Here is a 17,788-nt window from a genome sequence, read left to right as displayed (position 1 = left end):
TGTAACAAATAAAATATTAAAAAACCCACCGATCCTACATCAAAAGTTCTACTTACCATGATTTATTGATTTGTAATTTATAAAATAAGTTTATAAATGCATAACTGACATTGGGCCGACTATACTGGGTCTCGTTATGAGTAAGTAGTCTTTACACATTGTTCATTTGGCATTGGTCTTCTGATAAGGCTGAATGTTCGTTCTTAAAATCTATTATATCCACAGAGGTATATTTCTAAATCCGAAATAATTTTAAGATTTAATCTTTTAAATTTAAAGGCCAAAACCATTTAATACATATACTGGTATCCAAAACTGACACTCAAAGTAAGTGTCTACACAATATCTTAAACATTTTTTACCCATAATCAGAACAAATATTTGTTTTGATCGGAAATAAAACCTGCGACCAGGGACCTGAAGTAGGGTTGTTTGCAGTAGTAATGGAATTGAGATTCGTATACTCTTATAGAAATTATTACATGTATTACAAAATGCGAGGGTTTGTCCAGTTCATCCAGTCGTCAGATATCAGAAAGTATATTGTTAATTGTTGCTTTTTAAAACCTAATTCAATAAGCTATCTAACAGAAGGCATTCCTGTAATAAATTCTAATTTATTTATTCCTGAGTAATTACCTGCCTGTTATTTTTGTTATAGAGATCATTTAATCTAAAGCAAAATTATAAACAATCAAAATAAGGGTATACAATGTATAAAAAACAGTACACTCATTTTTTTATTAACAAACATGAAACTTCACAAACATATCAACATTAAACATTTTCCATAGATTATATCTAACTCTAAGTCGTTGTATTTAACCTTTTATTTATTTTTACTTCATTTTAATTTTAAATTAATTGTGCTTATGAATTCAAAGATCGATTTTGAATAAATACATTTTCAAGGTGTTTTGCTAAACAAAGTTATAAATAGAAGTAAATATTATTATGTAGGTGTTTTAGTAAACATGCAGTAAGCTATAAGCTATCTTAACAATACTTAATGCTTTTTTTTACATTGTTATTCTAACAATATTCAATATTTGCTTGAATATTTCCTACATCATAACATCGTGCGGTGGTTTAAAATATAGCAGATTAAAGCTACGTTATAATATAACAACAACAGTTGAAATCTCAAGTTCTGGTTGAATAACAGTTGTATTTTCAATTAAGCAATTGTAAAAATATGTGTTTGTATAGAATGTTTATACTCATTTTCTGTTTATATATGAGTGGAAATTATTAGGGCGTTACTAGCTTTTAATGAGAAAAAAAAAATTAAAACAGACTAGACTCCTATTTTATAACTACCTACTTTGGTTGTGCCTTAATTATTTATTAAACCAATAATAGAAGAAAAAAATAGATGCAATGAAGACTTTTTTGACGATATATGTATTGCATTCGCCGTTTCAATTATTTCCGATACTTTTTTTCATGGTTAGTATATTTTGCTAAAAATAAACAATATACATAGTTTCAGTGGTGCTATATTATTCTATTTAGGGTTGGTGCACTTCTTATTTTCAAAACAAAAGCACCTCATTCTATTATCTTCTATTCTATAGTTTGTGTAATTAAATTAAAAGAATATTCTAGTGAGATTTGTACTTGTCGCATTTGCGTAGTATAAACTAAGTTTACAGTTCCGTGGTAAGTTCGTCTTGAGGACGCCTTGTCATTTCGAAGAGTTCATCCTCTAGCCATACACTTTCCCGTCTAACTATCGGGCGCCTCTCCCAAGGATCGGAGAGGACGATAGTTTCGCTTTCTCTCTCTATTTGGGAGTAGCTAGGGGGTCTTCCCACATCACTCCATTCACACTGGTTTTCTAAATCTTTGTCTAGTATGTGCCTTTCATACGAAGACGGTGAGTATGACGGTGGTTTAAAGGTGGTGAAAGATTGTTGAGTAGTTTCGGAATCGGATCCTTGACTCGGTGGGGATGGTAGGAAGTTTACCAATTGTTCTTGCTGCTGTTGGCCCAAGCTTACTCGACGATAGCGTTTTAGTATTCTGAAAATAGTAACATTAATAGTTTTTGTATGTGACTAACGTTACACTACTATAAAGTTTAGTAGGTATATCACAGACATTTAACATAGGACAATTTTAATATAATTTGTTTGTGGCAGACATTAGTAATAGCGATAATTGTACACTAACATAAATTAAGGACTGACACCTTATTAAAATTGTGTTGTCAATTGAGAGTCCTTCGAATAAGATTTGATAATAACTACCTTTGTACTGATATATGATGAAAACGAAGAAAAACGAAACGGCTAAGACCTTAATATTGAGTAATATTTTTATGAACTAAAATGTATTAGAAGAAACGTGAGTAAATTAAATTTATCAAACGCTTGCCAGTTTTTTAACTATTTTGTTAGTATTTGATGGATTTGCTTGAAATTTTTTTTCCTCAAACGATAAGGAGCAATGATGACAAATTAGGACGCTATTCTTGGTAAATTAGTAAAACCGCCAACTGTAAATTTCCCTACATTTAATAAATTAATAATAATATGTTGCTGTGATCTGGATAAATACCGTTCAGCCCAACTGGCTAGCCTTTGCCATTCATCCGGGACCACGGGCACCTGTTGTTTGTTCAGAAGAATCAGCAGTTTCGCTAGGTCGCTCAGCACACAACTAGATTTTGAAATATAAACACTATTATCATACTGTAATTATTTGAAAATAACTCAACCAAGAAGTTAAAAAAATTGGCACACATGTAATAAGTAAGCGAGTTTCGAGGTTAATTACAATAGTTATTTAAATTATGTGGTAATATTTCTTTCAAAATTACATATCATAAGTACCTTGAATTTGAAATAGATTAATAATGTATATGTTTAGATTTGCTTAACAAATAGTATATAAAGATGTCATTCAAATTACCTATAAGCCATTGCAGCGTCATTGTTTCCAAGCTGATAGAGTTCTCGGACTTGATTCCTTGTATGATTCAATATTGCCAGCAAAGTGTATGCATGTGGCTGCAAGAAAAATAGCTATTTTATGAGAAAATACGTCGTAAATTTCGTTATCTAAAATTTCTACTTCATATGGCTTAGTAGCAGAGTCTAAGCAAAAGCGAATTTACATAAAGTAAACTGATTCACGTTGATAATGTCTTAAGAGGTAAGAGCTAACTAAAACTTTTGAAGTAGAAGAATTTTATACGGAAGGTGTACTGATTCAAATTAGATGTCTGATTTTTTAATTTTTTTTGTTTATCGCAAAAGTACCTTGAGCTAATTTTAGTAACATACTTGGATACGAACGTCGATATTATAAAAGCAGACTAGCGAACGAGCTATATGATGGTAAGTAGTGAAATTCACGCATACTGACTGATATCATAAGAAGTAGAAGCATTCCTCACATTGACAATGCGTCGCCAAAAATATTACAATCACTCTTCAAATAAGAACATAGCAATACAGGGTATGTTTGGCAGCAGAATAATTAGAGAGAGAGGGTTGACATCTTAACTCTTTTTAATATTATAAATTTTAATTATAAATATTTTTTATTATATAAGAATGCTGTTATGAAGACATAGATCATATTACTATAATTATGAAGTAGACATCGTTGTTACAAAACAGCCAACGATTTTATATAATTTTGTAAGCAACCAAAAAGCAATCTCGATTTCGCTGCAAATGCCGGAAGAAGTCTCATCGCGTATACGAGTTTTTTAAATCCGTAGCCGACATGCCCTGTTTCCAAATTTCGTAATTAGATTCAGTGCTGAGTTACCTAACATCAGCTCAGTTTATATACCAAAATAATTTAATAGCAAATAACTGGAAAATTAAACATCGCTTCGAAACTATAAAGTTTGCGTTTATTCAATAAATAGTTCTAAGAATGAATCGAGGTAATTGATGCTTTTTAATAACAAAAGCGTTTCATCAACTGAACTCTATATATACGAGTATACAATAAGGATACCTACGTTAGACACGTGCGGGTGACTATGTATGTGATTTGCAAACACAACTGGTTTAGACGACATCGACAGTGAGAGTGGTGTGAGGCAAGATCTCCTTTTATAACTTTCGAAAGTAACAGGGTATCATATCACTGTCGCTCGTGAATATAAGCATGTTGTTTTTACGGTACGTTAGGGCTCATTCACGCTTCAACGGGGCGGCACGGCTACGGCAGCGTTGTTTTCTAGTCGTATATTATTAATGTGGAAAACAGAATCATCATCGGATACTGAATATATTCTATGAATATTAACGTATGTAAACATAATTTACATATAGCTATTTCTATTTAATTTAGTGGCAATTGGAAAGCAATCTGATTGTTATTTTTCACGGATTCTAGGTATTTTGGCGCTGACACCGTGTAATGGATAACAGTGCATAAAAAAAGAATTTGGTAAACTTTAACAGCCAGTCAAATTTTTGACGACAACTTTTCTTGGAAATGTTTCAGTTGATGATTAGTTCTTCCTAACATATGGGTTTGAGGTACTAAGCGATGCTGATGGGATAGATATTAGTTGGCTCTTATAATACTCCTCAGATACTGTGGCTATTGAAGTCTGCAGTAGACCAAAAGGCTGATCAGTTGATTTTTTTTTATATAAATATGGAAAAGTTCGCGTGATAACTATTCTTTTCAAAATTAATTACTTACAATTTCACGTAAGTTCTATGGCATTAGTAGATTTGTTTCATAGTACTTACTCTTAAACAATCAAGTTGTTTGTGAAATTCTCGGAGCTGTGCGTCATCATCCTGGTTTGGTTGTGGTAAAGGTTGAGCCTGCGTTCGTGCATTGCTGCGACATCGGGCATACGCGGCTATAGCAGCAATTAAACCTATGCATATGATTGCACCGCACGCGCCGCCTACCAACACCTGCATTAAAGAGACAATTATAAATTAGTAAAAATATCATATCTACATACATTATTCATTGCTGACAATTTACATGTTTAATTTGATGATTGAATTTAATACACATAATTTACAAACATATGCAAAAGTAAATAATCACATAGACAAAAAAAATTACAAACATTTAAACATTGAATATTGCTAAGAATTATAGAAACCTTAAGATTAATAAGTACGACATGTATCAATTGTATGTTATAATTGTTGTCTGTATTTTTAATCATCAAACAAAATAAAAATAAATAAAATTAAATTAAATTGTATTTTATACGCACCACATGCCTTTGTATACTAAAAAATGAGTGAGTACTTTTAATGACATAATGTAACAAAAAATCCATCTCTAAAGAGGTTTATTGTGAATTAATCGACATATTTATAGTTAACTACTATCGGATTATGTAAATGTGAACAAATGAAGACTGTTTTTCATTACGGTTTCCCAACTTTGATTAATCGAATGTTGCTTCATTTGTAGTGTATCAAAGCAAGGTAAGTATGTATATGAGACGTTTGTTTGCTCACCGAACTTGTGACCTATTTAGTTCTCATACGTCTGTTTTATATGTAGTTTTTATTCCCATGCGGCATTTGCATTTCAAATTATCTCATACGCTGCATGCGCTTGTAACCTAAATGAACTAGTGATGTTGTAATCTTACTTTTCCGAGGTGATATTACGGCTGAAAGTGCTCCTCTACTGAATAGTTACTCTTTCATTTAATGACACTTCATTTACTGTTTCATAGAAAATGATGTTTGAATTTTTTTATATGACATTTAAAGCTTGAAATAATACCCTATATTCGTAGTTCGGTGTTTTCCAATTTTTAATTTTGAAATAATTTAATTTATCGTCAACATTTTGAAACTATGTATAATAATTAAGGAAATTTAAATAATTATTTGAAATGAAATGTTTTTAAGGTAATTAAAAACTGTTAATTTAAAGGCTTATAATTAAAATTTAGGGCAGCATGCCGGTTGGGGAAATGTTTAAATGATAATTGAAATGCAAGTTATTTTTGGAATACAGTGCGGTGAGTGCTATTAAATAAAAAAAATATATTTTATCTCACTGACTTCATTATAAGTATGGGCAGGATAGCACACGCGGCCCATGAGATGCTCATCGTGAGCCCAGGACTCGCGTGTGCCGGCGGGGCAGTCGTGCGCACACGAGCCCCCCGGCCAGACGAGTAGACGGGCGCACTTGACGCACCCATCCGCAGCGCAACGCACGCACTCCGCACCGCATCCTGAAATTGGAGAGGTTTGATGAGGATAATTTTATATGAAACTCACTTCGCCTGTGTTCGTTTATTTAGCTCTGCTTGCTGACAGTCGATATCAATGTTATATATTACTTTACAGGAAGATAAAAATATTAAAGAAAAAATAATCAAATTGACACATTCGGTTATGAGTAACACGTGAACAAATAATCATTGATAAAGTGTCTTGCGATTTGAAATAAAAGAGTTACAATAAACATTACTATATAGTTTTTGAGTAAAATAATAGTCACGGTTACTCCATTAGATACAGTTCTGTTTATTTATATTACATACACGGCACATGTATGTAATCATGTTACATATGTATACTAATGTTCTTTAATAGTTTCCCTCATAGCACTCATTAAGTTACTACTACAAGTTGATCATTTATCTTTAAATTAGACAATTCTGATTCTAAACGGTAAGGCGTGTTCTTTTTTTAAATTCCGTTTGACCAACTTTTATCGCACATTTTTTCGTATACCGTTATTGGTAACTTCGTACCTGCTGCTGGTAAGCAACTGTTACTTATATTTAAAATTTGTGTCTTTTAGTTATTTTAGAGAATATTGGCCATTTATAAATGTATGTCGTAGTGTATATGCATACGTAGGAAATATACAATATGTCAGCATACTGTAAATAATAACTCAGCTGTAAAGTAATATAAGACTTATCATTTTTATTTTACGATTTTACGATTGTTCTCGAAAGTATCTATTAGGATGACATCGATTTTACCGGTAAAGATATGTGTTACAACAAACGTTACTATATATTATTATGCAATGTATTACCTAAAAACTAATAACTTAACTCGTTTTTATTCATTAATAAGAATATTATTAAATATAAGAATTAGAAGCTAATCAATAGAAACTATCAATTACATCATTCGTTTCTCGTAATATATTTGAATGGTGTATTCTGAAACGATTTTTCAAACTCTTAGGTACGAGCGGATGCCCTTTGGGAATTATTTAGATTACGATTTGATTTTCTGTCACCGTATTGATTGTAAATACATTAAATTTAATTTACTATCTGTATTGCGAGATGATTCATAACGGGAAAAAATCTTATTCCATTCTTAATGTCACGGCTGTATTCAATTTTTTGGTAAACAAATAATACGCAGTTATTAAAATGATTTTCTTCTATTTGAAGTAAAGTTATTAGTTTCGTTAGTGTATTAAATATTCATATTGCGCAACAAATAATCATTTTAAGCACTTTCCAAAGGGAAAGCGCGTGCAATATGCGATTAGTGTGGCGTTCAATTAACGGGACTGACCGATCGAATAGTGAGCCACTGTATTTTATATACATTTCGCTATGCATCATTGTGTCAATGTTTGAACGTGTTCCTATTGAATTGAACGATTAAATGATTTTATAAAACGTATTCATTTTGAGTCTTACTGATTTTTAATTATTGATAGTATAAATACTACCTAAGTATACAAGTGTGTGTGTGTATGTATTAAAGTGTGTGTTAAGTATTTATAGATAAAATATCAAAATCTGAATCTCTACAATTTTTATTGACACATAATAAAATATAAATTATATAGTTTTAATGAAATTTTACGACAATATGTAATTTTCTCTTCTTAATTTATAATTCGTTTATGTATGTCGTTCGTATATTACACAACATACAACATAGTTTTATGATTATTTTTAATGTTATGTGAAATTTTAATTTACTTCAATTGATGTGATTTCATCAAATATTTACGATAAGTTTAATTTATATTGTAAATTTTAAATACATTTATGGATATCTGAAAAGCGCAGGACTCAATGGATCTCTTTGACGAATCTCGTATACATTATATATCATGTGACGTCATAAAGATAAAATAAATAACATATTATTTAACATTAAGGTAAACAACTAGAGTCGCAAACCTTGTACAATATGTATGCGAGTTGAAAGTAGACTTCTTGTAACCTATAACAACAGCTTTGACACAAGGAAACAATATGAAGTATTTAATAATATATCTATCACCCTCACACTTTAGGGTTCACCTTTATGGGATAGATAAAGATGGCGATATTATGTTCAGTATATTCCTTGGTGTTGTATTCTATACATATATTGCCTGAAGAAATAATGAATAAAAATGGTTGAGAAAAAACATAACGATATACGTTTACGAGTGATTTAACAGACAAGTCGATCTTGGAAGTTCAATAATTGAGTAAATTGAACATCACAGTCTAATAAAATTCCTGAACAAGTAAGAAGAATCTGCATTAACAATAATAAGTGTATTATAGAAGCTGTGTATACATAAAAATGTTTTATGTAAGAATTAAATTAAATTAGAATAAATGTGCAACTCTTTATTGTAAAGTATATTTTAACGTGGAGAGCACTCTATCTTCTATCGATCTTACTAATATTATAATAGTCTGGATGGATGGTTTGTAGCTGAATCGCGCCAGAACGGCTGAACTGATCCGAATGAAATTTGGCACCGAGATTCATTATATATATAGTTTTGAATAGCATACAGGTTTCTTTTTATCCTGAAAAAAAGTACCTAACAATAGCTACCTAACAATAGCTAACCTATCATCTCTTTCCTTTCCTCACAAACTAATATACGAGTTTATATTTGTATTTTTAATGTATTTAGGGAGACAGATGGGCTTGGGGTTCAGTCTTCAACCATAGACACTGGCTTTAAGGAGTGGTTACACTACTGTTATTACATCGTTAGCGCGCTGTTAACAATGACATCTAATATTTTATATTTCTTGTGTATGTCCTCTGATATTACACTCCTTTACTCACACGTTCAATCAGAACAAAGCAATTAAATCTGCTGATGATTAGAAGTAGGATACGATGAATTTATGGTACCCACTCAGACGAGACCGCACACAGAGTTTCTAACAAATAAACTTTACGAAAATCCAAATTTTTCTAACAAGTACATCAATTGAAGTCGTAAAACTGATCAACATTAAGGCATTTGCCTATTCTATCTTTAGTACCATCAAAGAAAATAATGACGGTGACAAGAAGATGTTAGTTGTTGAAAATGTTCAAAGAGTACAGGAACTCACTCACGTGTATCGTTAATGGCAGGCGGCGCGTCGGCCGGCCGGAGCTGCGCGCGCGTCGCCGTCACGAGCAACGCCAACGCCACCACCACCTGGTTCATCGCATTGCGCGCCTCATGGTATTACTGGAACAAAGAAATCTTATTCAAGACTATGAAGCATTATAGAAATTAATCATCATACTAAATGAACGTGGAGCTATTACCGGGTCGGAATGTGGATTTTACTGTACCGACAAAATAGTTCCTAGTTTTTTTGTATAATGACAATATAAGTTAATTAAACCTTTAATAATTATTTACAAATATTTTTATATCCTGCTTAAAAGTCAACGAATTATAAGTCGTTCTTTTTATTATATATTATTCTATAGTAAAAATATGCTCCGTGTTTACGTCTCACGCACACTAAGACATCCTGTAAGCACAAGCGTCACTTACTCAGACACGCCGATAACAATTAATTTAATGTGGATAAATCCATCCATCGTAAATAAATAGATCAACATTATGTACTGACTGATGACTATTTCAGTGCTTCGATTTAAATGTCTAAGCTTCGGTAAACAAATAATACTATTATTTTAAATATTTTTTATGTCTGATTTGTACTTTTCAAATACCTTACATTTATGCATTGCCTTTATTTATTTTTTGTCTATATGGACGGTATCTATAAATACTCATTTAATGTAAGCTTAAGCATACGCTTTGGCAATAAAATCTGAAATGAAATCTATTAATACGTTAAGTATTCCGCAGGAGTTCATAGCCTGAGTCATCTGTAGTAAGCGGTTTAAGTGGGTTCAAGTTTTTTTAAACTAACCCGTCAAACATAGGGTGTATATATTTAATCTTATTATACTTTAATAAAATAATACGTATAGTATTTTTTATTCTATTTTACTAGCTTCACTCCGGTTTCATTAAGTATTTTACTATCTAAATAGTATCAGAAAACAATTATCAAAAGCAGCATTCAATGAACCAAAGCTCGTTTAATTTGAATTTTAAAGTGACAGAATCATTAACGTCATTCACCATGCCTGTTCGGGTCGAGCTAATTTGTGGTCACGTCATATTTGTTTGAAAGGATTTCGTGACTTATTAAAATTATTATAATAAAGACGTGATGTGGGTCAAACCGTTTTGGTGTAACAGTAAGGACCGGTTTGCAAATCAGTTGACATTGGCATTCGTCGCATGTCTAGTAGCTTCACATACCCACGCATTTTACTTTGCATGTTTTCGCCATTGTTATATCAAGCTTATAATGACAACAAAGCGTCACTTCATCAAAATCAACATACATAATATAAATAAATACATTACGTATCTTATTGCCGCTTACTTTCGTCACACGGTAAGTTAATGTATTTTAACAGTCACCATTTATATGCAAAGAGCTATTTCATGATGCAAAAATCTTAACTTGTAATATATCTAACTATAGTTAACATAACCAGTTTGTATCAAGTTACATTGGCAAATGTTATATCAAACAGAATTATTGAAAGTTGTAATTATTATTTGCTAAGTTTTAAATTATGTAATGCATCTGTATGAGTGAAAACGTTGAAATTGATTTAAAATATGACGAAATCAATAAAAAGTCTGTATTATATATTATTATTTTAAAGCTGCATTATATAAACAAAAGTAAATCTAAACGATATCGATGCACATTGCATAGTTAAGTATAGTGACAAATTCTTTACAAATAGGCGCATAAACTAGATTATCTGATAAAATAAGTCTATGGGTAGTAAGAGCTAAGGCGAAAAAAAAACCTATCGTTTATGGTAATACGAGCGAGCCGCTGTTATTATAGAATCGAAAGTGTGTCACCGGCAATTAATAGCTCTGCCATTTTAATTTCTTATGCACACGATCAGATGATATTAATTTATTCAATGTACCTAATGATTAAATCATTTTTTATACATATTTATTGATTTAATTGTTAAGTATGAATATTAAAAAATTATAAAGATAACTTTAATAAGCGTTGTTAGTACTTTAACACAAAAGCGGCTTTGCGTTATTTGACACAAATTTAATGCAATTAAAAATTAAAATATAACTCATTTTAATAATCAAAAACAAGCATTTTGAATAAATTTTAAGAAGTATTTTAACATAAAAAGATTTTAATGAAATGTGAAGTTTACTTAAGTATTACCGTTTTGGAATGTATATTTTACCGGGACCAAGCGGTAAAAAACTATACTTTTAGTATAAAAAGTCATATATTAATAATAAGAAATAATAACAAAATGTGTTATAATACTGTTCAATTTATATGATCTATCTGATAATGTCATAACTTCATCTATTTAGGTTTCATATACAGTACAAAATTCCTTGTCTATTAATGTTTTTTTTATTATAAATATACATATATACAATCTTTGATTCGCCGAACCCAAATATTCATGGACAAGCTTTGGGAAAAGAAGGTGTATAATCATGGAAGCTGTTGTATTTTTTGTAAGTAATAATACAAAACCTAAAAATAGTTTGGATAGTATTTTAAATGCTGATTGTACAAATTGATATATAATAATTACTAGTGGTCGACCGCGGCTTCGCTTGCATTTTAGGGGGTTGGTTGTCATGTGTTAGGCAAAAAAGTAGCCTATGTCCTTCCTTGGAGTTCAAGTTTGCTTCATACCAAATTTCATCAAAAACGGTTCATTGGTTTGGTTGTGAAACAGCGACAGACAGACAGAGTTGCTTTAACATTTATAATAATATTATAGATTACAAGTATATTCCGACCTATATTGTAACAGTAAACGAAAATATCATGTCTTATGCTTGAATAAAACATATTCTTGGAATTTTTAAGTTGCAATTTGCAAATACAATCGAAATCATTTGCATTGTCTATAAGGTAGAAAGAATCTTAAATCCATTGTGAAATATGTATAAAACATTGTTCGGACGATATTTATGACGCCCCGGTGTATGGACCACTGTATTAGTTGCCGATACAAGAGGACCTTGGACACGTGAACTGAAAAACATTTATATTAATATTATCATAACCTATTGCTAAATAAACAAGAAATTATTTATAATCTTTTTTACTAACAAAGAAGAATATATGTATTTTTTTTAAATTCTAAAGATGCAGTCAAGTACAGTTGAGTATGTTAATAACACATTTAAGATGGGTCTTTATTTAAATTTTATAGTATTCCATAAAGTGAGTCATAGTGTATTATTAAAGTACAATGTTCCCACACGACTTTAGCCTTAGCAAGTACGTATCAGATGTTTTGATTATTACACTTGGTATATTTATAGTTAGAACTTAGTCTCAAGTTCTTGAATCTACTTCAGATTAAGTAATTTAAAACGTTGCTTTAATTTATGTATATTTTTAGATGAATTTACGAATCTCAAATATGGTTTAATACTTCACATTAATATTGCTCTACCTTAAAGTTTTAATGATTGTGTCGTCATTAATTTGGGTACAGGGTTGTGTTTCTGTAATATTATTTATAGTCAGATTAGCACTTTTATATATAAGTGATACTGATAGGTTTTTATTAAGGCTACCTAAATATAACATGTGGGTCTTATTTTCGTTATATCAAGTAATATATAGGGATGTATTGTATATAAAAATATATGTATATGTGTGTTTGTATGTGCGAGTATGAATGAGTGTGTTCACGTATAAGTAAAGTAAATGTTACATTGTATTTATAATTATGTAATTTTATAAAAATCTAGTTCTACTAAGCGTGTGCTATACATTAACCTACATTGCAATAGACCAGTAGCGAACATGACATTCCACATTAATTGCGCACAGCAGAATCAATTATGTATGTATAATTAAATATACATAATATTAGAAGTTGCTTGAACGGATTGTTTGTTGTTAAAAATACTATTAAACTAGATGTACACACGGCTTCGCTCGGGTAAAATAAATAAAACTATACAAATACGGCTTATCCTTTATTTATCATATTTAACGCACCCGTAAACGTCAAACATGGCCGCTCGTTGAACTCATGTCATTGAATTTAATGGATTTAATATCGAAATACCTCGATTATACGAATTTTGCGGATATATGTTGTCGACTACAAAATAATTATTTTTTAACGATCTATAATTTTTGAAAGGTATCGTTCGGGTCTATCGTAGACTGGACAAAATTATTAATATTATAGATATAGGCCTACGTAGATACACCCAATATAATGTCATATTACTATTGCTATGCTCAATCTCCGTCAAATTTATTTGATTAAACAAACAAACGCATCGCTTTAACTTGGTTATATGTCTTTTTGCTATCCCATCTGGGTAGATTCTACCCACAAATAATTTATTCTACCGTCTAAGCACCTAGGCACCTAAGCACTAGGAATACTTTGTATTGCTATATTCTGGTTTGAAAGATTAATAACATTGTCGTTCCCATGGTTGTCGGAATATTGACGGAATGGCTAATACTTCGAATTGCTAATGGCTATTTGTAGTAATGACCACTTTCGTCCCATGGTCTATTTGACCGCTTACCCTTTTTTTATAAATGTTAACTAAGAAAATAGATAAAATAAAGCCAGACAATAATGAAAAATATTTTACGCTTTTTTTATTTCTTTAAACGTTTACGTTTTTTAGCGGTAAGGTATAATTTTGCCAAAAATGAATTGCCTCCTGAATTAATTTTTGTTAGTCTTATTATTTTTCTGATGTAGCACTGTACATAATGTAAAACTCAAAAAAATCATTGTGTTTTAAGTCTAACAAAATAATCATTGAACGTAAGGAGTGAAGATAAAACTAAATACAATCAATTATTTTTGAGAATTATATAACATATTTCCATATTCATATTTAAATATACATAATATTATGTTATTCATAAAAAGATAATGATTTTCTAATTTCATGGAATCTGATCTCATTAAATATAGTAAGGAATGACTTCAACAAGAGTACTCAACTCAACTTAAATTAACTTAATTGTGATTTGTGACTAAAAAGTAATAGTCTTGAAGAAGTGTGGGTAAAAATATAAGCAGGGAAGCAGTACATGTAAGCGGAAGAAAATTGGTTCGCTCACAGAGCTCGTGCGTCGCAAGTTCAGCGGCTCCGGTGAAAGTTGCCGTGACGCACTTCGTGTTCACACAAACTAGTACTCCTAGCCGCTAGTATAAACAAAATATTTTATGATGTAATTCCAATATATAGTAGTTTAAATAGCAAATAACTTCGATTTAAATTATTTTTTAAACCTAAAAATCAACGTACAATGTATTGCCAAAGTAATCAGAACTCGTCACCGAATTTTCATAAAAGTTTTGTCTGTATTTTATTTAATTTTTTTAGTTTTAGTTGTAGAGTTAGTAGATTAAAGTTACTGAATAAAAACATTTAATTTTCTAACCCTCGTTTAGTATCGGTGTATATATTTTAAAACATCGGGACCCTCCTCCGAAAGACCGGATGTTCTGTTGGAACACATGCGGGCTGCCAGATTTCCAGATTTATAATTAACATTATAAATAATTGCCTTTAAAGATGTCACAGAGTAACTTATGTGTTGTTAGCTTCGAATCGTTTTTGAAAATATTTTTATTTCTTAATATTTTAGTAATTAATTACATACATTATGGTTAGAGAAAATAGAATCTTAATTGAAGGTTTAATTTTTAAAAGTGACCTTTGGTTATCATAATTGAGTACTAAATATATTTGTTACTAAATAATATTCAATAAGAAATCTGCGATATACATATTTATTACATGGCAGAGAAATTAGCCGTGGGAAATACTCCATCCGTAATACTTATCTCTTCCTTTACAATCTTAAAATAAAGTTCTTCTTCTGCTTCAAGATCTTCAGTATCCGTAGTTTCTTCAGGAAGTATAATTGAGGGTTCCTTTTCCATACGCGCCTTTAATCGTATTTCTCTCAAGCGTGCATCTAAAATATGTTCCCTTCTTGTTTCACGATCGTATATTTGATGCATTAATTGTTTATCATTGACGCCTGGATAAATCATATTATCAGATAAATGCAACAAAAATAATGATCCATAATTGTCACCAACGACTATCGACTCGCCCTCTGGATTAGGCGTTACCTTAGTAAGGCCATGATCTGATATATTAAGAGAGGCTACTGGTTGTTTATATTTTCTAAGAAGATCCCAGTAATTAAATACACCGTCAGCCGCTACAACCATATAACAAGAGTATCGAAGCGGCGCCCAAGAAACATCAGTAATTTGATGTTGATATGGTTTTGTAACAATAATAGGAGCTGACCGAACTTCTTCACTCCAAACTTTAACGTTCCAATCTCCACATGTTATAAACATTCTTAGAGTGCACGGACTACGGTGTACTGATCTTACGGGCCCTGTATGGGCCACCCAATATGATGTTAATATCTCCGAATGACTTCGTCCCATACGATTCGCATTTATGACCAATCCTGATTCGGTACCGCATAAGAATTTAGTGGGTAATCCCTTGTCAAATTGAAGACTACTTATTCCTTCAGAGTTAGTTAAATTCGGCTCTTCATCAGCTGGGTATCTAACCGACATTGAAAGCTGATTTATTGGATTAGAAATGTTTCTTCTGTCCCACCACAAGCACTGTCCATCAAGAGAACCAGTGAAAAATTCTGTATTTGTGCGTGAATGCGTGTAAAGCAACGCAGTTATGGGCCCCAAATGAGAATTATATATGGAACTGCTGTTTATAGGTTTAGGCCCCGACCGGATGTCAAAAATATTGATTGTGCCATTACTGAGTCCTGCAACTATAACATCTGACTCTACAGGTGAACCTACGACTTGCCAGCAAGTACTATTAGGCGAAAACTCGTATATCGGTATAGTTTGTCTATTGACATCCCATACATAACAAATATTATTTTGATTTGTATCTGGTTCTATTGAATATGTCTTGTAGCAGTAAGATGCTATAACTTTAGACTTTTTCTCATTCGTCCACACAATGCTTGAAATAGGTCGAAGAAAAGGATCGCGGAAAACGTTAGCAATTTGAACTTTATATTCCTCTACTGGGGCTTGAGGTTCCATATCAGAAAAATATGCCTGATACATATCAATTGCGTTATTTTGATCGATAAAATGCTCCATAGAGTGTCTTAAGTTTAAGACTGAATGGACATAGTTTTCTTCGTGTTGAATGCGACGACGATGTCGTAATATGTGTTCTTCATTATATAGATGAACATCACGAGGCCAACCGCCTTCGGTATGATTTATACCTTGCTCTTGCTTGATTACTTGCTTTGTGTTACTTTCGTGCTCCATTTGTGGTGATGCAGCTTGTACTTCTCGATGCACAGGATTGCGAAGAATGTACTGTTTCTGCAGTTCATAATCAGGGTTGATTGAGTCCAATATATGTGCTGATACGTTTTGAAATAGCGGTTGTTTACCAAAGTTTTTACGTGATTTAGTGTATTCATATGTAGATTTAAAATAACTTCCCATAGTCAAAAATAACAATTAAGTAAGCGATGTGTTAAACGTAAAGCACATGCGTTTATTGATTTTTCAATAGGAAATCGTCATGGCCATGGTATGACGACATATCAGGTGTAAGCATTGTTTTGTACTTTAGTAGCATATGTGTCCTTGTTTATTGCTTATTATGGAATTTACGTTTCATTACTCCACTAATTGGAATCGAATGTAATTTATGTAGTAAATAATGTCTATGAATATAAGTAGAACGGAAACTATGTAGTATCGTATCTTTTATCTTAGGAAATAAGAGCCTATTCAAAGAATATTTTTATGTGTTATTAAATATTTTAGTAGTAGTTTGATTAATTCGTTCATTTATATATTTTTTATTTTTTGCTATAATTTCGGTACCCGTTAAACTTACACTACATTCAAACCAACGTTATAACTTAACGGTTTGTAGTGGTACCATTTAAAAAAAATACATAATCAACATAAATAAAACGCTTACCCGAAAAATGTAATCGCAATCCAAGATAAATCTAATTCACAATAAATTTAGTCACACATTGCCACTGTAGATAATAAAAATTAATATTTACAAACAATATCGGTGTTTCACAAAGTCACGACACTTGTAACACTTTAGAAAATATGTGGTTTCGAAAGGCGAGTGCGCGCGCGCCGTACTGTGCGCCGACAGCCGTTTCATCGGAGACTGGCGCGTGACTGGAAGTAAAACAAGCGATCGTAGAGTCAAGCTATCGGTTGAGTATAGTACCTATTAAGACTGGTTTGGTTCGTTTAAGTTCCTCAACTCATGTGGTGACCGATGATTATGCAGCTACTTTTCTATTGACGTGTTCTTATTTCCAACGTTGTATCCGTATTTGGAAAAGCTTCACAATCCCGGATCTAATATGTGTTGCGACAGGTTCGCTGTCATAATGGTTCAATTGTGCGTTATGTGGGACACGGGTAATGGGGTTTTCATGACATGT

At 31.6% G+C, this 17,788-nt stretch overlaps 2 protein-coding genes across 2 annotated transcripts; both read right to left on the bottom strand.

The window, feature by feature from the left end:
* Positions 1–785: 785 nt before the first annotated feature.
* On the bottom strand, positions 786–17,531 carry LOC125065917. The gene is made up of 7 exons (XM_047673775.1): positions 17,299–17,531; positions 9,309–9,426; positions 6,024–6,199; positions 4,728–4,901; positions 2,917–3,014; positions 2,563–2,664; positions 786–2,025 (listed from the first exon to the last, which is right to left on the bottom strand). Exons 2-7 carry the CDS (start codon positions 9,400–9,402, stop codon positions 1,650–1,652), a joined length of 1,020 nt encoding a protein of 339 aa, XP_047529731.1. The 5' UTR covers positions 9,403–9,426; positions 17,299–17,531; the 3' UTR covers positions 786–1,649.
* Positions 15,056–16,811, bottom strand: LOC125065916 (dynein intermediate chain 3, ciliary-like). The gene has a single exon (XM_047673774.1). It carries the CDS (start codon positions 16,809–16,811, stop codon positions 15,078–15,080), a length of 1,734 nt encoding a protein of 577 aa, XP_047529730.1. The 3' UTR covers positions 15,056–15,077.
* Positions 17,532–17,788: the final 257 nt, after the last annotated feature.

Source organism: Vanessa atalanta, chromosome 8 (assembly GCF_905147765.1).
Source record: "Vanessa atalanta chromosome 8, ilVanAtal1.2, whole genome shotgun sequence".
Taxonomy (NCBI): domain Eukaryota; kingdom Metazoa; phylum Arthropoda; class Insecta; order Lepidoptera; family Nymphalidae; genus Vanessa; species Vanessa atalanta.
The sequence above is the reverse complement of the archived record's forward strand: the minus strand, read 5'-3'. Positions and strand labels throughout refer to the sequence as shown.

Coding starts and splice junctions, on each gene's coding strand:
- LOC125065917 (XM_047673775.1), bottom strand. CDS start 9,402: ATGAACCAGGTGGTGGTGGCGTTGGCGTTGCTCGTGACGGCGACGCGC. Junction 6,200..9,308: donor GCCTGCCATTAACGATACAC/GTGAGTGAGTTC, acceptor CTCCAATTTCAG/GATGCGGTGCGGAGTGCGTG. Junction 4,902..6,023: donor CTGCCCATACTTATAATGAA/GTCAGTGAGATA, acceptor TCTTTAATGCAG/GTGTTGGTAGGCGGCGCGTG.
- LOC125065916 (XM_047673774.1), bottom strand. CDS start 16,811: ATGGGAAGTTATTTTAAATCTACATATGAATACACTAAATCACGTAAA.